Source organism: Elephantulus edwardii, unplaced genomic scaffold (genome assembly GCF_000299155.1).
Source record: "Elephantulus edwardii isolate Elephantulus edwardi_28Jun2011 unplaced genomic scaffold, EleEdw1.0 scaffold00314, whole genome shotgun sequence".
Lineage (NCBI taxonomy): Eukaryota > Metazoa > Chordata > Mammalia > Macroscelidea > Macroscelididae > Elephantulus > Elephantulus edwardii.
This window is the reverse complement of record NW_006400064.1, coordinates 1,967,840-1,991,939: the sequence shown is the minus strand read 5'-3', so window position 1 is coordinate 1,991,939 and position 24,100 is coordinate 1,967,840. Positions and strand designations below refer to the sequence as shown.

Sequence of the window (24,100 nt, the reverse complement as noted above, 5' to 3'; positions counted from 1 at the left end):
GACCCCCATGAAGACCTGGCTGCAGATCCTCCTGCCAGGGTCCCGCACGCAGGTTAAGGGTCCTGGCCAGCGGGCCCCCGCAGCTGCCGGGAGCGCACACGAGCTGCAGTGCTCCACGCGCTGTCCACTGCGCGCTCGCCGCCGACTGCAGGAGAGCGGGAACCCCAGCACCCGAGTCCCCAACCCCAGTTCCCCAGTTCTTTTCACCCTTTCTACCCCCACCCCCGCCGTTCCGGGACTCGCAGTCGCCACCACCGCGCTTAGGGCCGGTTCTGGGAATCTGTTACTTTTGTTTTCTAGTTTTGTAGTTGAAGAGGGCTTGCCTACCTTCCTTATCTGCCATCTTACCAGAAATCAGCCTTGCCTTGTTGTTTGTTGTTGTTATGTGCCCTCGAGTCACTTGCGACTCATAGCGACCCTGTGTACAACAGCCCTAAACTCTGCTCTGTCCTGTGCCAATCGCACTGTCTCTGACATCACCTCATAGAGGGCCTTCCCCTCCTGCGCCGTCCCACCACTCTTCCAAACATGTTGTCCTTCTCCAAGGACTGGTCTCTCCTCACAACATGTCCAAAGTATGTTAGACGGAGCCTCAGAATCCTTGCCTCCAAGAAGCCACCCGGTTTAACCCTTTCCAGGACAAATCTGTTAGTTTTCCCAGCAGTCCATGGTATTCTCAATACTCTTCTCCAGCACCACAGCTCAAAGGCATCAATTCTCCTTCTATCCTCCTTGGTCATTGTCCAACTCTCTGATGCATAACAGGTGATTGCGAAGACCATGGCCTGTATCAGGCGCACCTTAGTCTCCAGAGAGATACCATTGCTCTTCAGTACTTTGGAGAGTTCCCTAACAGCAGACTTTCCCATGGCAATGCGCCTTTTAATTTCCTGGCTGCTGGTGCCAAGACTGTTGGCTGTGGAGCCAAGCAAACTAAAGCTGTGTACAATCTCAGTCTACCTTGTCTTAGTAGACAGGAAAAAAAAAAAGCAAGCTAAAGCTATAATGAGTTACCACTTACTGGAATAGCTAATATTAAGAACATGGATAGTACCTAGTCGTCATACAGATACAGAATAATGGGAACTCAGAAGACACTGCTGGTGGCAATGTAGGCTAATGTAAGTTCTTTGGAGAACAGCTTGCGCTTTTAAAACTGAACAGATAACCAAACACCCTGGCTGGGCCTGCCTCAGTCTTCCCTAACTCTATTAATTCCTTACGTCTAAAGTTGAAAAAAAACAAAAACTGAACAGATGCATGCCCTATGCAACTTCCATGGTTATATACTCAAAAGAAATGTCTACATATGTGTACCAAGAGACATACAGAATACTAATAGCCTCACCTTTTATAATAGCTCCCAAAAGAGAAACCATTCAGATGGCCTTCACAATGAATAAATTATATTTAGACAAAATATTATATAGCATCAGAAAGGAGTAAATCACTGTAAGACGCCTGAAATTAATTTCACGGACAGTGTTGACTATTAAAATATTGTATATCATTCAAATATGCATCAGGGTTATATTCTCTCTCCATACCTCTTCAGTCTGTATGCCGAGCAAATAATTCAAGAAGCTGGACTCTGTGAAGAAGAATGTGGCATCAGGGTTAGAGGAAGACTGATCAACAGCCTGCATTATGCAGGTGACATGACTGCTTACTAAAAGAGAGGAGGACTTGAAACATTTGCTACAGAATCAGAGACTACAGCCTTCAATATAGATTACATCTCTACACGTCAAGACAGAAATTTTCAGCACTGGGGTCAATAGGTAACATCATGATAGAGAAAAGATTGGAATTGTCAATGATTTCATCATAGTTGGATCCAACATCCTTGGTACCATCAGTCAAGAAATTAAAGATGTATATTGCATTGGGGAAGTTTGCAGTTAAAGACTCCTCCAAAGTATTGAGGAACAATGATGTCTGTTTGAAGACGAAGGTGCGCCTAATTCAAACAATGGTCTTTTCAGTCACTTCTGAGAGCTCAACAATGAATAACAAAAAGAATTGATACTTTTGCATTACGGTGTTGGAGAAGAGTACTGACTATCCCATAGATTGCCAAAAGAACAAATAGATGTATTTTGGAAAAGGTGTAGCCAGAGTGCTTCTTAAAGGCAAAAGTGGCAAAGCTTTATATCAAAGACTTTGGGTATGTTGTTAGGAGAGCCTATTCTGTGGAAAGGGACATTGTGATCAGAAAGATCAGCAAAAGCAAAGAGTACCTTCAGTGAGATGGATTACAGTGATTGCAGCAATGGGCTCAAGTATGTCAGAGATAAGATTGGCACAGGATCAGATCAGGCAGAGTTCAGATCTATTGTTCATAGGGTTCATACTTGACTCGATGACACTTAAACAGCATATTTATATGGGGAGTCGACATTGCTTGTAACATTAAGTAAGGAAGTAGTTCCATAAAATTCAGAATGGTGAATTACCTTTCTAGGGTAGTGATGGGAACACTTCTTTTTTGTTATGTACCGTCGAGTTGGAACAGACTCACAGTGAGTTTTAGTAAGTACATCACACAGGAGGAGATTGCCCATGTTTCTCCTGCAGAGGAGCAGTTGGTGGATTTGAACCATGTGCCTTTGGGTTGGCATTGTTACTCCTTACCAGTAGGCCTCTGTTATTCCAAGTAGGAACTAATTCTTAAACTAAACTTAGGGAGTCTCTTCCATGACAGTTATGAGGTATTTACCATCTCGGTGATGAGGGAGCAGGTGCAGAAAGGGTTGACAGTTTAACTGAGATCACTCAGTAGTGGAGAAAGGATTCGACTTCATGCCCTCCCTTCTCGCCAGAGAACCTAGAACCCACAACCTCATTTTCATGGGAGTAAGAAAGTGCTTAACATCCAGAGTTGCTAATCAACTAATATTTGAGGATGCACTTGCTGCAGAGGGTCAAGGACTACAGCCTTCAGTATGGACTGAGGCTCAATGTCAAAAAAACAAAGATTCTCACCACTGGACCAATTGGCAGCATCAGGATGGATGGTGAAGAGATTGAGATTGTACACAGCTTTAGTTTGCTTGGCTCCATAGTCGACACTCTTGGCACCAGTAGCCAGGAAATTAAAAGGCACATTGCCATGGGATAGTCTGCTGTTAGGAACCTCTCCAGGGTCCTGAAGAGCAATGGTGTCACTCTGGAGACTAAGGTGCGTCTGATACAGGCTTTGGTCTTTGCAATCACTTGTTATGCATCAGAGAGTTGGACAATGACTAGGGAGGATAGAAGGAGAATTGATGTCTTTGAGCTGTGGTGCTGGAGAAGAGTATTGAATATACCATGGACTGCCAAGAAAACAGATTCAACCTGGAGAGGGTTAAACCAGGCTGCTCCTTGGAGGCAAGGATTCTGGGGCTTCATCTGATATACTTTGGACATGTTGTAAGGAGGGACAGGTCCTTGGAGAGGGACATCATGCTTGGGAGGGTGGAGGGACTTCGTAGGAGGGGAAGACCCTCTATGAGATGGATTAATTCAGCGACTGGGGTAATTGGGATGGGTGTGTCAGAGGCAGTGCGATTGGCACAGGATAGAGCACGGTTTAAGGCCTTTGTACATAGGGTCGCTATGAATCGCAAGCGACTCGACAGCACATACCAACAACAATAACATCTGTCTCCCTGTTGGCGGTGAACATGCGTATTTTAAAAGGACTTTTCTCTCACACATCTCCAAAGCAAGTAGATCTATGGCTCTGGGGACCCAGCAGTCCTGGCCTGGCTGACTCTGTCAAGCTAGTAGCTTCAGGAACAGTTCTGGGTTGCAGTGTTGCCAAGGTCTGGAGTAGGCCTTGCTCTCTGTAGGCAGCTAGGGGGTGTTTACTGGGCCTCTTGGGGCACACAGAGTTTGCTGAGGAGCAGGCAGGAAAAGCCAACAGATTTTAGGCCCCACAGCCTCTCACCTACTTTGATTGGAGTTTGGTAGAGATTCTTAGTGGGGGAGTTCCCATGTCTCTTGTGCCTTCCATCTTGTGCCCATTGTCCCGAGGTCTGCTCTGTACTTCCCCCAGTATTTACCCTTGTGACCTCACCTTGTTCTTCTCAAGGGCCACAGATCGTGCTCAGTGTCTATGGCCCAGATGTGTTCGGGAACGACGTGGTCCGTGGCTACGGGGTGGTGCACGTTCCTTTCTCACCTGGGCGGTAAGTCCTTGTTCTGGTGTCTGGGTCAAAGTCTACCCCTCACTGGACCATCCTGCCTTGGGACAGGGCTTGTCCAGGAATAGACAGGACCTTCTGCAGTCCCTAGGATAGATGCAGCTAAGGGTAAGGAGGTGTTGGAGCAGGTACACAGAGACCATTGTGTAGGGAAGGCTCATGCTGCAGTTCATGCACCATGTGGGATAGACAAGAGTGTCTGAGCACCCCACAAGTGAAGAGCATCAGGGTTCCAGAGACAGAGCTGCTAGAAATTCTAGTCCATCTTTCATTTAGTCCCTCACTAAATGGTCTGTGAGCCCTTCTGTGTCCTGCTTTGCCAAGCAGCAGGGCACATATGTGTCAGACATGGACCTCCACACAGAAACCTCCAGAACAGTGGAGAAGACAGAGACTTAGTCCTTTTTTGGCAGTTGTGATGACAGGGTCCTCTGAGTCCAAAGGAAAGACAGATCATTTGGCCTTAAAAGGACAATGTCCAGAGGAGGGGGAAATATGGGCCAGGGCTAAGAGTTGCTGGGAACTTGGAGGTGTGCTGAAACTGGAAGTACAGGGCATGGGGGATGGAGAGCTTGGTGGAGAGGTGCTGGAACCACAGCTTGGGGACCTGTGAGTAGCAAACAGCATGTGCAAAGGCCAGGACCCTAAGGTTCTCGGGCAGGAGAGGGACAAGGACAGGGTGGCCACAGTAGGACTAGAGACTCATGGGGGCTTCCTGGAGAAAGAAGAAGAAATAGCTCATTGTTGGAGAATTCGAACCCACTCACAGCTGACAGTGCAGCAGGTTTTCCGAGGTAGTAAATGGTCTGGGAGGAAACTGCCCATCTTCCTCCTAAAGAACAGCTGGTGGAGAGACACAGTTATGGGCTGTCATTCTCTTCACTATGGACTGTGCCACCAGAGCTCCTAGGGAGAGAGCATCCAGATGACATCTGACAGAGGCAGAGGATGTGATTTATGGAAGAGGCCAAGGCTTGCTGAGGATGCAAGAAGCCACCACTCTTTAATGCAAACAGCATCCTCTTTGCCCTCAAAAGAACAAGGGGGTCAAAAGGATGTGTTAAGCTGTGGTAGGGTCTATAAGGATGGGTCAAGCTGTGGCATGTGCTGGTGGGTGGAGTCCAGTACTCTGGCGTCAGCAGATGGTCTGATTCTGCAGGACCCCAGTCTCTACAGTAATTAATGGGCGGTTCAGGATGGTGTGCTTTGCCACTCTGTATGTGAGCTGCATTTGTTTGTCAAAACATTTGTTTTAGACACAAAAGGATCATTCCTATGTTTGTCCCGGAATCTACATCTAAATTGCAGAAGTTTACAAGGTGAGTTTTCTAACCTCCCCCAGTTCCTCCTCTTCGTTGACAGTGGACAGGTGTCACATTCCACTGTCATGTGTCCTGTTGACCTGTCTTGTACACAGGTCCTGCAGGGTCATTAAGTGGTCTGGGCACCCTGAACAACATGTGTAGCAGCATGAGGAAAGCCACACAGTCGTCCTCAGCTCAGTTACTGAAGGCCTCCTGGCAAATGTGACATACAAAGTGGGCTGCTGGAGAGACCTCAGTCTGTGAACAGCCTAATAGGGAGGCCTTGAGCCAGCAATGCAGGTTAGCCTATCCCTGGTGGATGGCTCTTCTGAACTGGAACCCTGCAGGGCCTGTGAAGGAGCCCCGTGAGGGAAAATGCCAGGGTGCACCTAGGGAGAGTGCTATTGGAGCAGTTTGGTGGCCCCTACTCAGTTGTGTCAGTCGGCCAGCTAAAGGCTGGAGGTCACACTTCTGTCTCTGTACTGTGAGGACTTGGGCTGCATCCTGCATGCCCTAGCCCTTCCCCACATGGTGGCACCAAAGGGCTCAGACTGGGACTTGGGCATGTTGGGGGTGGCACTGCTTTGAAGAGGGCCTTCCCTTCTTGAGCCCCCAAGCCTGTGACCAGGCCTTAAGTGAGTATGAGGGTGTGCACACGGGAGGGAATGTGATGCAGGCACATCTGACCACCAGTCAAGTCATGGGCAAGGGCTTCCAGGGCAAGTACACAGAGTGGTCGGAACTGCAAGTGGCAGGCTGGGGACTGCTCTGAGCCCACAGGGCAGATGCCATCGTCCCCAGTAGAGCAGAGTGAGAACCTGGGGGTCATTGACAGGAAACTAGTTGTAAGTTTCATGCTCTTAAAAGCGCAGACACACCCATCTTCTGGCTAGACCACAGATGGCCTCTGACCCCAGGACCGTATCTCCTCTGCCTTAGCATGTCATCCTTTGCGGATTTCCTCCTCATCCAGCCCAGCATCTCCCCCATGTCCACACAGCAGGCTTTAGTGGGGATGCTGGAGAGCAGGAGAGGTGAGGGCTGAGGGGATGACAGCGGTTTGGGGACAGGTGGGGCTAGGGTACTTTGGGACAGGCATGGTAGAAGCCCACAGGCCCATTTCTGCTCGACCCCCAGTGGGTCTTCACTCTCTGGTGGCCACATTTCCCTTTCAGACAGGCATAAATAGGCAGGCTGGGGATGTGGAAGGCTTCTGAGATAAGAACACTTCTTGCTCATCCAGTGTCCTGTTTCCTCAGCTGGTTCATGGGACGGCGACCTGAGTATACAGACCCCAAGGTGGTGGCTCAGGGTGAAGGCCGGGAAGGTAACCGTCCCTACCCCTATCCCCACCGGCACACTGGAACCTGGACAGGGTGGGCGAGTGCCATGGTGGGTGGCCAGAGCTGGGACCTAGGAATTTCCCACGTCTTCCCCACCCCTTGGACTTCAAGGTTGTTCAGAGGGCTCTGGCTCTGTGTCCTGGCATTGCTCACATGCTACCCTTTGTTCCCAGTGACTCGGGTCCGCTCCCAGGGTTTCATCACCCTCCTCCTGAACGTGGTCACCAAGGACATGAGGAAGCTGGGCTATGACATGGGGCCTCTGGACTCTCAGGGCCTCGCAGGGCCTGCTTCACCCCCAGGTGCCCTCGGCTAACAGCCCCTGCTATCCCATACCTGGCGCTGCAGGTAATGACTCCCCTTGCTGCTGCCTCTTTGGAGAGTGGACTGCAGGTACAGCTTTGAGAAACTAGTTTGATAGACTACAATATGCCATTTCCAGAGACGTAAGCCTGGAGCTTCTCCCTCCTTAGGTGTGACCCTCTGTCCTTCCAGCGCTGGTGGTCCCCAGGCCCTGGTGGTGATGAGGATGGGCCTGAAGCCTTGGAGCAGGATGTTTCCTTCCACAAAACACTATGGGCAGTTGGACTACAAATCAGCCTAGGGAGAGGCGATGCCTGGGAGGCTACACACCAGGATGGCAGATTTCATGCTTTCATCTCTGTACCTTTTCCTAGCATGGGTACAGGGTCCATCTAGAGGTGCTTCCCTGGACCCAGGTCCATATCACTTGACAGTGATGTTAGCAGAACTGAGAGGCATCTGTAGGTATAAGATGCAGCCTGTCCCTTGCCTGGTCTCTGCCCAGAGCTGGGGGCCAGAGCCCTCTCCTGGGGCAGAATGGGAGGGAGGTGATTCCCCCAGTTTACACACTGGCACATGCTATGGCCCCATAGCCAGCAATCTGTCCAGCATACCCACAGCAAAACACTAGGCAGTTGCTACCTTTGGGAGATTGCAGAGAGGACCCTGTTCTGTCCTGAGCCATCACTTCAGTTCTGGCAGCATCCACTAGAATATGTGGCTCTGCACCACTTCCCAGGTCACTGTCCATGCACGGAGTGGTATCATAAGCCTTGCAATGAAATTCTTCATATTTCTGGTTCTGGCTGAGCCCAGTGCTGTCCTGAAACTTTCTGTGCACTTCCTCTATGCCTGTTACCTGGGCCTAGTGGTCAGCCGTGTGTTCTTGACCCTTTTTAACACTGCCAGAACCGTCCCATCCATCTCTGAACTTGGCCATCAGACCCACACCACACCACTGACTCATGCCTCTCGTTGGCTTTGGCTATTCTTGGCAACATTTACTGTCCATGTTAGTAACCCCCAAGAAGTTGACCTCCATCCCTTAACAGCCATCATAACTCTTCCCCACCCAGCTCCCCACTTCAGGATTCCCTCTCCAGCATTCTGCCTTGGGATGCCCACCCTGGCCACCTCCCTCTTACCTTTTTTGCTTTGTAGTTTGGGGCTCATGGTCATCATTCCAATGCACTTGTATCAGACTTGGTGCTCTTTCTCCTGGCAAAACTCAAGAGAAGCTGGATCCATCTGCCTTCTGAGAAATGCTTCCACATCTTTTGTTTTCAGAACTTAAGTACCCCTTACCTACTTTCCCAAAGCTGAGCTCACAAGGAAATGAAGATATCCCTACATGAGACCTTTTGTTTCTTTAGTCATCTTGAGGTGGCTGGCTATTCCCTCCAACTTTCCAAGGATGGAATTTGTTATTCTCCCCTTCCTCCTCCAACATGAATCCCCTATTTGCAGGCTCAGTTCCATCAACCTGCTAATGCAAAACAACAAAAGCCCTTGGCCAGGGAGCTCTGGTGGCAAGAAGCTGTGCCACAATCCCATCCTATAGGTGCACAGTTTGAATCCACCAGATGCTCTGCTGGAGACGGGGCAATTAAATTTCCTCCTGTGCCAATCAGTGTATACACACACATACACACACACCCCTTGACCTCTCCAATACACTCTTATTTATTGGCTTACATTTAGTGTAGAACCTGAAGGTGCCATTTGCCACGTACTATCCTAGACTGTGCTCACAGGTGACTGGTCACATCGGCCACATAGCTCATCTTTGACAGTCACCCTTTTGAGTAATTTTTGAATATTTTATTGTTGAAACACTGGTAAGTTGAAATAACTACAGCAAAGACACACACGTACCATCCAGAGCCATTCATTACTCTTTTTCTGTGCTTGTTTTTCAGCCATACACCTTCTTGTGAGTCTGTCTTATCAGTGTATTTCTAAATAAATGGCAAGCATTTCCTTCTGTTATCAGTTTACTTTTAACTGGTTTTGAGTACTATATAAAATTACTTGATGTCAGGTGAACCTGCCGCTGAGTTTTGACAAATGCTTACCCAGACTGTCAAGGTGCAGGACAATGGTAAAGTTTAAGGGCTTCAGAGGGTGAAGCTTTTATGCATTGAGAAGGGTGGAGGAGGGTGTGAGTGATCACTTAAATGAGCTTCAGCTCAGGTCTGCTGAGGTCTGGGGCCTCGATCACCCTTATAGGCTTGCAGTCTGGCAGCAAATCTTATTCACACCATTCTTGTGGGCATGTGCAAGACTGTCCTGGCCCCTTTCATCAGGATGGGCCGATATAACTCTGGCCCATGAAGAATCTCCGATTGACCCTTCTAGTTCTTCACCCTGCCTTCAGGTGTTAAGGGCAGGATCTTAAGGGAGGAACCTAGATGACTGAGTCACAACTTGGAGGGGAACCACCCCAATATCTTGTTGGCTATTTGAGAGAAATTTTCACTGTATTCACCTACTGCAAACCTGAAGTTTGTTCCTGTGTAACCTACCAGTACTAGTTGCTGTAAAGTGGGTTCTGAAAAATGTGACATGTGGGACAGAGTAGAAGTGCTCCACAGGGTCCCAGGGGCTGTTTTCAGATGGTGTTTGCCAGGCCTTTGCCCCATGGCACTTGTTGATGGACTCAGTGCCAGCCATTCAGGTATCACATCCAGGTGTGATAACAATTTGTGCCACTCTGTGACTGACAGAGGAATTGGGTGAAGAGTGTTTCTGCAGCTGGATGAAAGGATGATACAAATAATAGAGAACAGAAGATCTGTATTGTGCAAACATAAAACATTAGATCAAATGCATTTTGTAACTTAGGAGGCAGGTTATGTGCCATTCAAGCCAACTGCTTGATGATGAAAGAATCACAGGATGTTTGTGGTATAAACTGGCTGTCTTAAGCTAGGAGACAAATTTTAGAACTCAGAACAGAAACATTTGTACCAGGTAATGAGGTGGCACTTCCACTCCTGCCCCAGATGACTTTATGGTGGCGACCCACTGAGAAAAGTAGATTAGGGAGCAAGAAAGGCAGGTGTACGTTTAGGAAGGAGGGTTGAGAGTCTCAACTGTTAAAAAATGCAAAGGAAACCCTAAGAACATAGCCTGATCGTCAGGAGCTTTAGCGGATGGCAACTTCAGGTTTTTTTTTAAAAAAAGGGTCTAATGAAGTACTTTATGTATGTGTTTCTTAGTTTCCTATTACTCAACCCCCAAACTTTTTGCTTTGAAGCAGCCACCTCCTCTTCTATGCTGCTAGGGTGGCTCTTACGTGATGCTGACCAGGGCTGGGGCATCCAACATGCTGCATGTCCATGGCTGGCAGTGTATAGGCCTGTGTGAACTAAGGACCAGAGCACCTCACTGTTTTCCATGTGGCCCCTCAAAGCCTAACAGCTGGGTCCAAAGAGGAGCAGTGCAGGAGAGGAGGCCCATGGTACCAGTGTTCCCCCCTCAGATGCTAAAGTGTCATTGGCCCATCTCGTACCAGAGTGGAGTGTGGGACCTGGCACTGCTGGGCACAGTCTCTGACCAACAGCACATGGATCTGGCTGGAATTGGGGATTAACACCCATCTCCACTGTGTCCAAAGGGCATAAAATGGGTGGCCTGCACCCCAGAGGGAGACACAGACAGCAAGAAGTTTCAAAGCCCTTCTGCCCCTTTGCCAGCCTCTCCTCTCTGGGGACCCTTTTCCCCTTAGAAGGCTCCAGGATCCAAGTCTGTGGTATGGCTTACAGCTGTACATCATAACTTCCTGGAAGCTGCAGATAAGGTAAGGCGTCCAGACAGTGTGTGCATCCTCCAGAAATAATCAAGGCTTGAGCTGAATGCAGCTTTTAAGACAACTCCCCTGAAAGAGAGTCAGATCTCAATGACATATGCCAGGAGATGGCTGTGAAATACTTGGTGATGAGCTCACCAGTCATCTCCTTGTGACTACTCAACCTTTTCAGGCCTGGACACATCTCTACACCTGACTGACTACTTCAGCCTTGCACTGCCTCCTTAAGAGCTGCCTGCTGAAGATAGTGGTCACACAGGCTGGCTCCTGAGCCGGCTTGGGAGGGCTCTGCTGAGGCTAAAGGCCTGGAAGCTGGCCACACAGCAGGACAGGAACACTGATATATACCCTTCGTCATATGGTTCAGGCGAGTACCGACTGCCACTAACCCTTGTTCCAGTAGTCCCTACTCAGGAGTTCTCCAGGCCAGTGTGTTGCCCAAGTTTAGGGTCTCTGAATGGAGGCTGGGGGTGGTGTTGAATCTGGAGGAGTGAGCTGCCTAGCAGGCCCAGGAATGATGCTGGCCATCCAGCAGAAGACTTGAGCCTTCTCTCTGCACACAGTCCAGGGCCTTGGGTGCCCCTTTCTGGCCACTGGATGGACATGTCCCTCCTCTGAGACTGGCCTGAGAGAGGATAAGTCCTTTGTTCTGCCAGGACCCAATGACTCACAGCAGCCACATGCTCATGTCAGGGTAAGTTGCAGCCCTTGCTTTTAAAGGCAGCTCTTCCTGAGGAAGGTACACAAAAAGTGGCAAGTCAGCCAAGGCCAAACCTGGCAGTCATCTAGACTGCTCTACGTGGAGAAGCCCAGAGGCTGGTGTCCACACCAGCTGGGATGAGATTGGGGCAGAGGGGAGCTGGGCCCACCAGAGCAAGAACTACGCTGGATGCCAGCTCCAGCTCCCCACTCTATGGAGGTTCAGGGACCCCAAGTCCCCAGGGTATGTGGCAAGAACACACCTGGCCTTTGGCAAAAATCTGCCCTTACTCTAACCTACCAACTCCCCACTCTCTATGATAGGATTCATGAAGATGGATGGGGGAAGGACACAGTGCAAACCTGCACTGAAATAAAAATGATAAGTTACATCTATACAGTAAGTTTCAAGACAACACAAGCTCAAAGCCAGTCACTGGCTGGGGACATTGAGCAGCTGTGTGGCCTCGTGATCAGTGCAGCAGGGACAGGGACAGTGTCTTCTAGGATCAGTGAGAGGAGGGCTGTAGTGATCCAAGAGGCAGATGTAAGGCCTTACAGCCGAACCAGTCTATTGTTATAATGAAATCGCTAACTCCAGGATCTCAGGTCAACCCAGACTCCTCACAACTCTGGAGTCTCCTGCCCCACAACCCACTGCCCCAGGCAAAGATGAGGCCAGGCAACCTGCTCTTGAACAAAACCCATACAGACACCAGAATTTCTGTAGTTTCTGCCTGCCCTGATGTGGTAAGAGGACTGGTTTGTCATGAACTCCAGGGCAGAACTGGGACTCCTTTGGTTAGACACGGATCTGGGCTGGAGAGGAGCTCACATAGTGCTGCCTTGACAGGAAAGCTGCCTGAGTCAGCAGCTAGCCCCAAATCTGGGCCTAGGACAAAATCCTGAAGCTCACTAGTGCCCACTCCTGAGGGCCAATCTTCCTCAGACCCAGGAGTGGGGAGGGGCCCACTGCTCCCTTAGGGAGCTCTTAGGGTTGACTTGTGGAGTGTTCCGAACAGGGAAGCCCTTCCCTAGAGTAGAGAAAAGCAACCCTCCTCTAGTCTTAACGTGACTGATTAGTGACGGCAGGGGGGCGGCGGGCAAGAGGCTGAGAGGAGGATGCTTGTTACAATCTGCTCTGTGTGTGTGTGTGTGTGTACACCGTCAAATCAGATCTGACTGGTACAGAAGGAGATTGTCCCTCCTTTTCCCGGCAGAGCATCTGGTGGATTTGAACCGTGTGCCTCTGGGATTGTAGTTGCAGCTCCTTGCCACTAGGCCACCAGAGCTCCCCTACAATCTGCTCTTTGTGAGAATAATTTTCTCTTCCTGTCCAAAGAAGTTAAATTTTTTTCTTATGTTAGCAACATATGCCAGAGTGTCAGATAAGTCAGGGTCTGTCTAGTCCTACCCTGTCCTGGCCGTATTAGCCCATCCGTAACCTAAGCTGGGACCAGACACCAAGGGTGCTAGAGGTTCCTTTCATCTCAGCCTCCACTGTAAAGAAGTCCTTGTTAATCCGTGTTTACCTTTAATGAAAAGGAATTAGTTGATAGAAACAGGTAAGCCATACTTATACATTAGCTTTTTCTCTAATTCAGATGTTGGTCTATCAGTTAGGAAAACAGCCTCTTGCTCAGAATATAGCCCAAATGGCTAAAAGTCCATCAGTTTGGTACTTCACCAAAAAAGGACATTGAAAGGAAAAGGATGGGGGCCAAAATTCTCTGTTATTGTTGTAGGGTTTTTTGTTTGGGTTTAAATAAACATGTATAATCAAATTATCATATTTTTCCCTATAAAATCACAAAAATTTGCTCTATTTTTTTCATAAGGCATTTTTTCCTGTTATCCAAATGACTCCTTTTAAATTTTCTTAGAGAGTTAAAACCATAAATAGGATTTAAACCACTAAAATGACATGTGCCAATATCTAATTCATCCAGACCTGGTGAATTCTATCAAAAGTAGACAGTTAAATAAAAACATTATAAAAATATTAGCCAAAAAAGACTATTAGATAATTCTGCAAACTCAAATATGAAACTGTACTAAACAAAATATGTGCAAACGTATACAAGCATATAGCCACATAGCAGGGTTATGCTCAGATTAGTTTTAAAGCTTGCTCTAGTAGATTTCATTCAAGAGTTGTTCCACAGTGATTATGCATACTCTGAACTCTCACACGAGTCAAAGAATGTAAAATATGCACAACCACTTCCAGAGTCCATGTCTGTGCCAAGTGCAGGCCTTCCTGCCCCAGTCTGGGCACATGTCTACCACATGCCTGGGCTCATCTGGCAGTGGCATAGTGCTCACTCCCTCCTCTGAGCTTTGGGAGCCCTCCAAGCTAGTGCCAAGACGTGTGGAAAGGCAGCAAGAGCTGACAGGGAACCCTCCCAGCTAGTGCCAAGACAGGTGTGGAAAGGCAGCAAGAGCTGACTTGGCAGTGTTGACCTGCAGGGGCACTGAGGCCTGGCAAGCTGTGTGGGCCTCCAGCTATAGCAGTTCAAGGGGGGCTGGGCTGCAAGGAGAGCTCAGGCCACTGGAATGCGGGTGCTCTGACTTCCTCCAAGACCAGGCCCTCTCGGGCACACTCGAGCCACCACGCTGGTAGCCGGCAATTGGACACTAGGGCAGGAAGGGGTTGGTCGTGCCAGAGGCTGGAGCTGTTGAGGGGGAGATGCCGGCACTGCCCACCATGTTCAGTGCTGCAGGGCCCAGTGGTGTCAACGAGGAGCCACTGCTGCCCAGAGCTGGGTGTGGGGCCCTGGGGGCCATGGTGAGCATCACCAGGGGCTCCACAGCTGGGCTGGGCCCAAAGGATGCACTGGCCCCCAGGACTGGGCTCCCCCGAAGCTGGTTCAGAGTCAGTGGCTGAGGCTGGTTCACCTGGAAGGGGTTGACTGGGGCCGGGGCTGAAGCTGGACCTAGAAGAGAGCAGGATGAGCAGTGGCAGAACTATTAAGGAGGAAGCATGGTCTCCAGAAGTGTTAAGCATGGGCCCCACCCACACTGACACCACCTGCAGTGTCTGAGGCCCATCTCAGCCGCTGATGAGCCCCCAGTAAAGGGTGCGGCCCAGGGCATGTGATGTCTGCAACACTGGCTTCGGGGCCCCCACCTTGCCTCTCACCACCAAAAGTTGGTCACCCAGGAAGCCCGGGAAACACACATAGCTGGACATTGACACGTAGGTTAGGTTCAGGGCACTGCAGGAGGCCTGGCTCCCCTATTTAGCCTACCCTCTTTTTAGTAAACACATACTAAGATGCTGTCTGAACCCACAGAACTGCCTGTCTTAGGACTCTGGAAAGGTTTTCATGGGCAGCCTGGGGTAACATGGCCCACCAAGGGCGATGCTCCAGCTCTGGCAGAGACCCCCTGAGAGCACCCCCTCACTGAGAATGCGCCGTAGCCCACAGGGAAGGGCAAGGACTTGCTTGCCCAGGTCCCCTCACTGGGCAGGTGTAACAGCACCTGCTGAAGGAGAAACTTATCAGAGGTGGAAGAGAATAAGGGCCACAACCGGATGACGCCCTGGGGGTGCATACCTGGTACCAGGAAGGGATTGAGGGACTGGGCCGGCAAGGCAGGCTTGGTCACCAGTGAATCCAGATTTACCAGGGCTGCATTGGGGCCCAGAAAGGACTCAGGAGTTTTCCGGGCACTGCTGGGCTTGCCAGGGGCAATGGTCAGAGGCTGAGAGTCAGAGAGATCCGGGCTCACTGCTCCATTGCTTTGGGATGGCAGAGAGGCCATGGGTTCGGCTACAAGACAAGGACACAACACAGTGAGGCTCATGGCTCACACTCAGACCTCACAGGCATCCCAGTCACACACAAGCTGTCCAGCCCGTTGTCGTTCCCTGGGAGCCCTGTGGAGATGTGGAGATGGGTGTCACTGCAGGACTGACCTATCCCCCAACAGGAGAAGCTGTGAAATAAGCAGATACTGTGTAGCCAGTGAGAACACAGCTCCTGAGGAGAGGCACGAGGAGGCAAGGGCATTGTGTTCAAGGAAAAAGTGAAGCTGGTGTGTGTTGAACAGTTCTTTAAAGATGGTAAGCTCCACCTGGTGGCTAGCCAGGGGCATTTTTTTTCAAATGCTTGCAGTTTCTGAAATTTCTGCAAGGCACGTTATTACTGGTAAGAAGAAAGCAAAGTGTCTTAAAATTTTGTCAGCAGAGGGTCATCTGAGACAGGTTCGTGAGAATGTGATTGCCCTGCTTGGGTGTAGCCTGTGAGGTATACTGGGGCCCTTCTTCCCAACTCAGCTTTTCCCTCTCTAAGAACCCAGCCTAAGGAGATGAGGCTCCCCACAGCACTAATGCTGTCAAAACTGGATTCAACTTGAACATCCTCCTCCACACCAACAAATTACTGCTAGGTCACAAAAAGTGACATTAGGAAAAGACAGATGACAGGATGATAGATGAACTCCCATTTTCTTCAAACTTTGCCACTTTTTTCAAATTTCATCTACCTCATCCTGCAATGGCAGGGCACCCTGTAGGCAGACACAAAGGATGTCCATATGGCCTACAGAGGAGATGTGGTATCGGACTGGTTGAGTTTAAAAAATGCAGCAAAAGAAAAACCCCAAGAAATAGTGCATTTTTCAGGCTATCCCTGGCCTGACTGGAAGCTCTGGACTAGAAAAAGGGACTAATGGGTGGGCAAGGGTCTGTGGCTGCACCTGAGGAGGCAGAGAAGGAAGAAAGGGGGAGGGGAGTGAGACAGGTGGGAAAAGCTGCTGTGTGTGGCTAAAGACACAGCCTCATACCCACTACTGGGATGGAGAGGCCCCCTCTGTCTCCAGCTCTACAAGAGGGACTTGAAGGGCAATCCTTGGACCCTGTAGGCCTGCTCCCTCTTCAGGTCCATTCTCTTCATACCAGAATACCAGGCAGGGTAGCCACGAGGGAGAGCTGGGTCTGAAGGTCTGCCTAGAAGGTACTGACCTCAGGATGTATGTTCTCACAGGGCTGAAGGGAAAAGGAGATACCTCTAGGGAAAGGCAGTTGGGAGGTCAGATCCGAGCCAAAGGGTCCTAGGTTTTGGTTGATCTGGTGACTAAAACAGGAAGCAGTGGCCCAAAAGAGCAGAATTTAGAAGAAAGCCTCCAGCAACACTGTTTCTATGCAAGCTCTTGTAGTTGGAAGCTTAATGCTCCCAAGATCAGAACAGAGGGACAACAGGAAGCAGGTATGTACAACACATTACAGATATCACTGTCACCTTTACATACCTGTGTTATTTGAAGTTCGGAGGTTGTCAAATTCTGAAAAGTCATCTTTAACTGTACCATTCAGATTACTGAAGAGATCAAAGGGCCCTGCGTGCACAAAAGTGATGAGGTGGATAGGGTGACTTCTGTGCCCTAGTCCACAGCCTGTGCTAGGCCAACAGGGAGCCTCTGCCCGCTGAGAGGCAGCATGTACAACTATGCTCCCACCCGCAGGATTAACTCTGGGGGCCAGAAGAGGCAGGACCAACTCTGGGTCACCTGTAGGCTGGAAGACCCTGGCAGGGATGTAGGCTCTTGTGAGTACACAGAGTGGGGTCCTCCCTGTCCACTGCCCCACCATGTTCCCTAGGAAGTACTAGGGATGGGGAAGAAAGTCTGAGATTGGTGCAGAAGGAGCCATTGTCCCACCATGCTCCTTAGGAGGTAACAGGGATGAAGGGATAAATGTGATCAGGGCCCAGGACCTACAGCCTGTGGGGCGCACCTTGAGGCCAGCTGGCCGTGGACCCTAATTCCAGGGCAGGCCTAGGGGCCAGGGGCCCAGGACCTAGCAGAGCCTGCTCTGGCCCTGCTCCCACACAGGAGCTCTCCTGGTCACATCATTGTGTGGCAGGACTGTGATTTCCTGCTGGCCCGGTGATGGGCTCTCCCAAATGGGGTCTTACCAGAGGCAGACATAGGCTTGGCAGCAGAGGCACCCCAGCTGTCGGAGGTTCTCGCTCCAGTATTTGGAGCTGGCTGCTGAGGAGCCACCCAGGGGTCTGAGTCCTTGGGGACAGAGTATGTGCTGGATCCAGTGGGCATTCCCCATGGGTCAACAGATGTAGTTGGTTTGGCACCTATGGAAGTCCAGAGCACAGAGAGGCCCTTTGAATAGATCAGGCAGTTGGGGGTGGGTGAAGGGAAAGGATGCAGAGCTGGCCCCCAGGTTCAGAGGTCTCTTCCTCAGAACAGCTGAGGCCAGTCAGATCCCTTATGAGAAGTCTGAGAGGACAGGCTGGAGGGAAGACTCTTCAAGACCCATGCCTCCTGCGCTAGACAGATCCCACTCCAGTGGTATTGAAGCAGGCTCCCTCTAACAGGAAGGAGCACCTCCCCATGCTGCAATTCCTGAGGAGGCGCAGCATCCCAGAAGCCACCTCCTCAAATGCCCAGAGCAGCTTTTCTTCCTGATAGATGTGTTAAGAAATGAGCAAGTTCTCTGCATAAATAGAAATATTAACATGACAAAAGCTTGTGTACTTAGCACTCAGCTTAAGCAATACAACATACTAAAACTGAGGGACAATATCAAATTAATGGATCATAGCAGGCTTTTTTTTTTTTTTAGGACAGATGGGGAACACCTAAATTCATCTACTGCATGAAAGGTAAACTTTGTCCTAAGACTTCAGTTTAGGTCTCTGGAAATGGTACATGTTAGCCACTGGTCTTGCACCAAAAGCTTACCATGACAGCTACTCCGAATTCCATCAATGTTGCTGTGATTTTCCTAACATCCACGAAAGTACCCTTACACATTATAGAGCTCAGATGAGCCCAGGTGCTGACCTTCATAAAAAGGAAATGTGCCTTACTTCCCATGCCTTATACTCTGTGACTGGCCTTTTATGCCACTTTATTTTCGAGATCACGTGTTGATGAGTAGCTGAAACTTGATATCTATTGCTCTGTAACTTTCTAGTCTAAATTAAAAAAGAATCCCATTTGATCAGGATAATAAACAGGCTAACACAGCACTCTGCTATGCATGTACACACAAGTATTGCCAGGCCACAGGCACCTTTACCAAGTACCACACAGCAGCTTCCAAACTGCTTGTACCATCCAACCCTCCCACTGCTCCTTGCTGCTCTTTGAGTCACGTTACCTTACTCTGCACTCCAGACATGCTTCCCCTCCCAACTTCCTACTCTTTTTTTTTTACATTGCCAAGCATTTCCCTTTATTTGAATCCAAATCAACATCCACAGAAGTAGCAGCTATAAAATCAAAAGGTACTTTACATTGGGTAAATCTGCTATCAAGGAGCACTCCAAAGTGCTGAAGAGCAACCTGACACTTTGAAGATTTCCAGTCACCTTCATATATACACAGGGGAAATGAACAACAAAGAAAAAAAAAAGAACTGATGCCTCTGAATTGTGATGCTGGCAGAAAAGTGTAAATATGTCCAGGACTGCTAAAAGAACAGACAAATCTGTCTTGGAAGAAGTGCAACAAGAATGACTGTTAGAAGTAGCAATCCCAGAGGTACACGGTTCAAATCCACCAGATGCTCTGCCGGAGAAGGAGGGAAAAATTCCCTTCTGTACCAGTCAGATCTGATTTGACGGTATAAGCACAATAAATAAATTTAAAAAAAAAAAAAAAGATGGTGAGGCCTTGTCTCACATGTCTTGGGCATACTGTCAAGTGGCTCATGGAGATTATGCTTGCTATGGAAGACCAGCAAAGGGGATCCTCAAGACAACAACAGCCCAACCTCCTGCTACTGGCTCAAGCTCACAGGCTTTCTGGCCCAGTTTATCTCACACTAGGGCCTTGGAGTTATGTCTAACTCAGGAAAAAAGGCTCTGGGTCAGTCCTGAACATAACCAAACCAGCCAATAGCCAAGGCGAACAACCTTCCATGATGGGAGCACCGATGTGCCTACACAACCTGGCAATAGCTGCTGAGTTGAATGCAGATGTGCCCAAGAACAGTGTGCCTGTGAGCCAAGTGTCAGCCCTTCATCCTCTGCAAGTAAAACTTGATGACAGGTGCAGATGTCGCCAGTGCAAGCAGCAGGCACAATGTGCAAGTCCGGCTTTAGCCTCTATTAAAGGCTGTCCAGTCTTTCCCAGCTCTTCTGTGTGTTCACTTCTGTATCCTTGGCAGAGCCTATGCCATCTACACCCCCAACAAGTAAATGTTTGTTGAAAACATAAATGAGTGAGAGGGAAGTCGGGATAGAACCGAGGTCAGAGCATGGTGGGTTCCAGCCTTCAGGTCTGTAGACCCATTCACAGGCAGCAGTCTCCCACCGCCCTCACTGCCAGCCTGTTCATCTTCAGCCTTATCCATGCATTATTCATGAACACAGTACAGGAAGGAGGAAGCATCGAAGTGCTGCTCCTGCCATGTGGGAGCTGCTGAAGTTGCCAGCAGCACCATATGCTGCTGCCAGAAGGAGGTGAGTGGCCAGGCCCAGAGTGCCTTAGCATTCTGAATCGCTGAGTGTGAGCCCTGCTTCTCCCAGGTGGCAGCATTTTGTGTCTGAGATGGAGGAGGAAGTAGCCCACTGACCTGGCAGGCCCCACTTCCCTCCTCTCTTTCCTGAACACATACCCCTGAAGCCACCTGGCCATGCTGCCCCAGTGATAATTAGAAAGAGCTAGTAATTGTGGGCTGCCTACAAACAGTGACTTTAGAATTTTTTATCTGGTTGTTAGGTGCCATTGAGTTGACTATAATTTATAGTGACTCAATGAGCAATTATACAGGGATTAGATTTACTACATCTGGAAACAGTCTGTGGAGAAGCTCAGTGTCAAGAATCAAAAAAAGGTCAAGAGATGACTGAGGAACAGACCATCAATTAACTACTCATGTGCAAGTTCAAATTAAAGTGAAAGAAAATGAAAACAAATCCACAAGAAACAAAATATGAGTGTGAATCTATCCTTTTATCTAGATTATGCCACTAACGGTGCCTGGAAATAGACCTTAATCTTTCAAAATTATGAACATGTCGGAGTAGTGGGGCTCCACAAATGCACACAACCAGGTTTCTACTAGAAAATAATCAGTGACCTTGAAACCAAGTGCTCCCCCAGTAGCTTCATCAATGGAGAATAAAGGAAAGGCAGTGTTACTAAGCTCACTGGACTCAGGAGTGGGTGGAAGGACATCCATCCTGCACATGCAGGCTTTCTGAAGGAAACAATGGTCTTAATCCCATTTTATGTTAAATGTGGGATTCAACCCCATGGCAGAGTGCCACTCTGTGAAGTATAGGATGTTCTAGAGGAACCAAGCATTGACTAGGATTTCCACTGTGCCTAGGACATGCTTATGAAAAAATGGAACATACACATGACCTTAACTACATAAAAACTAAAGTGATCAGAAAAGAACAAGAAGCAGTTGAGCTAACATTTAACAATGAGTCTCTCTCATTGCTAACATTTGAGAGTTTTCTAGAAGAGGTTAGAGCCACAAGAGGAATTTGCTACAGTTGGCAAGGTTATACTAGCCAGGATAAGATGCCGTAACTCTGAGCTCATCCCAAAGAGCTGTGTGATTCAAAAGAGGAAGACCCTCAACAAGATGGACTGACAGAGTGACTGTACAATGGTCTCTGGCATATCAGAGATGATGAGGATGGCACAGGATAGGACAAGGGTCAGATCTATTGTTGATGGGGTCACTATGAGTCATAGCAACTCAGTGGTGCCTAACAACAAGTGGGCTTTAGAAACTCAGCTTCATCCTCTGGTGATCTAAAATGCCTTTAAGAAGCTGAAAAGCTTTTTTTTTTCCCCAGGAGAAAGATGGGGAATCTCCTCCTGTGTGATTTACTGCCTCTGAAAACCCTCTGGAGGGTCAGCTATGAGTAGGTTCCAACTTGAAGGCACACAAGCAGCAGCAGCAGCAGCTCAAGTTGCTGGTAAAATGCTAGTTACATTAGGATCTGAGAGCCACAAGCTAGGGGCTCACAAGCCACCTGTGGCTCACCTCATACAGATTTAATTAGCACCAACCATGTGCTTAATTTTTCTAACTCATTATACATTTAAAAATAAATGGATTTCCAAATAATGTTTCAGATTGTTTTCTTAAAAACATGTCAAAGAAGAGAAACCATCCATAATGTGCATCTGCCAATAAATAGATGCAAAGTGTGGTCTGTCCACACAATGGCATAGTACTGCATTTCTACTTATTTAATTATTGAAGTTTAAGCAAAAGTTAATATAAAGCATACTGGTTTTCTAGTCATCCTTGCACAGTTTGTTCCTGTCCACTGTTTAACTAAGAGTAGAGCCCCAGTGGTGATCGTATTCCGGGATGGAAGGATGACTTGCGGTCATAGTACAGGGGTCTACCAGTTTCTATCAACTATTATTCCTGGCCTTTCCTATTTTTCACATTTTATTTTAGGTTTGCTCTACATTTTCTCCTACATGATCTAACATGATCTAATGATCCCTTCCAATGTGGTCAATGGTAGCTGGGCACCATCTAGTTGTGATCAGGGTCCTGAAAGCTGAAAGTCACATAGTTCATTAGTCCTTTGGACTGGCTTGTTTCAGTACATCTTTGCTCTTCTTTACCATCTTGCTTATTCCAAACAGGGACAGAGCAATAGCTGCACTTTAGGTAAATGCTACTGGCCAGTCAGAAGCTGTTGTCAGTTGGCTGCTGAGTCAGCTCGGAACCACAGTGTCCCTACATACAAACCCTGCCAATCCTGTATTATCCTCACTATTCACATCCAGGTGGAATTTCTGGCCATTTCCTACCAATGCACTGCGCTAGCCATTTTTGAACAGTCAAGACTTTACCTGCATGTTGAGATTAATGATACTGTTCAATAATGTCTGCATTCTCTTGGATCCATTTTCTTGGAAATGGGTACAAATATGGATATCTTCTACTTGGCTGGCCATGCAGATGTCCTCTAAATTTCTTGGCATGGACCACTGTGCACAATTAGGACTGCATCAGTTTGTTGAAACACCTCAACTGATAGCATGTTAATACTTGGAGCCAAATTTTGTACCAATGCTATCAGTGTAACGTCTGACTTCTTCCTTTGTGGTGGTTGTTACATGGCATTGAGTTGAATACAATTCATAGCACCCCTGTGAACAACAGATTTGAACCCAGCCATCTTCATATTGACTGACCCACTAGAGCCCACTGCAGTAGTCACTGTGTGAATCCATCTGGTTGAGGATCTTCCTCTTCTTCACTGACCTGCCTTTCTGAGCATCTCCAAGGAATAGCCCCTCCTAGCAACATGCCCAAAGTACATGAAGTGAAGCTTTATCATCTCTATCTCCAAAACATATTTGTTTGTTCTTTTGGCAGTCCATGGGATGTTTAGTACTGTTCCAAAACCACAGCTCAAAGGCATAAATTCTCCTTCTGTCATCCTTATTTAACTGTCTAGCTCTCAGATACATAGCAAGTGAACAGAAAGACCAGGACCTGAATCTGATGCATTTTAGTCCTCAAACTGATATCACTGCTCCTCAATAATTTGGAGAGGTCCTCAACTGCAGACTTTCCCAGTGTAATATGTCTCCTGATTTCCTGACTACTAGTACCAAGGGTGTTAATTGTGGATCCAAATAAGATGAAGTTTTCAGTTTCAATCTTTTCTCTAGCATGATGTTGCCTATCAATTTAGTGGTTAAGAATCTTTGTTTTCTTGACATTGGGATACAATCCATATTGAAGGCTGTATTTGATCTTCTTCAACAAATGCTTCAAATCCTCCTCACTTTCAGCAAGCAATTTTGTGTCATCTGTATAACAGGTTATTGATGAGTTTCCTTCCAATCCTGATGCCACATCCCTCTTCATAAAGTCCAGCTTCTCAAATAATTTGCTCTGCATACAGACTGAATAGATATGGAGATAGAATACAACCCTGATGCACTTCCTTCTAAATTTTAAACCATGCAGTGTTCCCCTTACTCTATTTGCAAAACAGTATCCTGGTCCAGGTATATGTTTTGCATGAGTACAATTAGGTGCTCTGGAACACCGATTCTTCTTAATAACAGCCATAACTTATTATGATCCACATAGTCAAACACCTTTGCATAGTCAATAAAGTACAAATAGACATTCTTCATGGATGATGACCTTGATGTCATCCCACAACTCATATAGTTACAGTAACTAGTATTCAATGCATCAAATTTCTTTTTTGAGATGGTTTTTAAATTCAGACAGAATAAACTCAAAGTCATATCTTTTCTCCACCTATCAAGTCTTGTTCATTTTCTGTAAGTTGTGTCACCTGCATAATGAAGATTTTTGATGAGTCTTGTCTTCATTTTTTGTATTCCAATCACCTTTTTAGTAATGCACCTTTTTCTTTTCAAATGAACAGACTGTATTTTATAGCATCAAAAGTTTTCAGAGACAGGTTTTATGACTACCCTCATTTCCATTACTTGAAAACTTTGAGATAT

The 24,100-nt window shown here is 47.9% G+C and overlaps 2 protein-coding genes across 2 annotated transcripts in view; one reads left to right on the top strand and one right to left on the bottom strand.

Moving 5' to 3' along the window:
* Positions 1 to 7,153, top strand: part of B9D1 (B9 protein domain 1) — a 40,677-nt gene extending 33,524 nt beyond the window's left edge. Inside the window, exons 4-7 of the mRNA XM_006901208.1 lie at positions 4,079 to 4,175; positions 5,447 to 5,509; positions 6,754 to 6,821; positions 7,011 to 7,153. Of these exons, the coding sequence (XP_006901270.1) occupies positions 4,079 to 4,175; positions 5,447 to 5,509; positions 6,754 to 6,821; positions 7,011 to 7,153 (371 nt within the window). The remainder of the gene's footprint in view (positions 1 to 4,078; positions 4,176 to 5,446; positions 5,510 to 6,753; positions 6,822 to 7,010) is intronic.
* A 7,134-nt stretch (positions 7,154 to 14,287) lies between these two features.
* The window catches only part of EPN2 (epsin 2), a 77,094-nt gene continuing 67,281 nt past the window's right edge, over positions 14,288 to 24,100 (bottom strand). The window contains exons 6-9 of the mRNA XM_006901207.1: positions 17,572 to 17,745; positions 16,907 to 16,993; positions 15,211 to 15,426; positions 14,288 to 14,586 (exon numbers count right to left, since the gene is read on the bottom strand). Coding sequence (XP_006901269.1) covers positions 14,288 to 14,586; positions 15,211 to 15,426; positions 16,907 to 16,993; positions 17,572 to 17,745 — 776 coding nt within the window. The remainder of the gene's footprint in view (positions 14,587 to 15,210; positions 15,427 to 16,906; positions 16,994 to 17,571; positions 17,746 to 24,100) is intronic.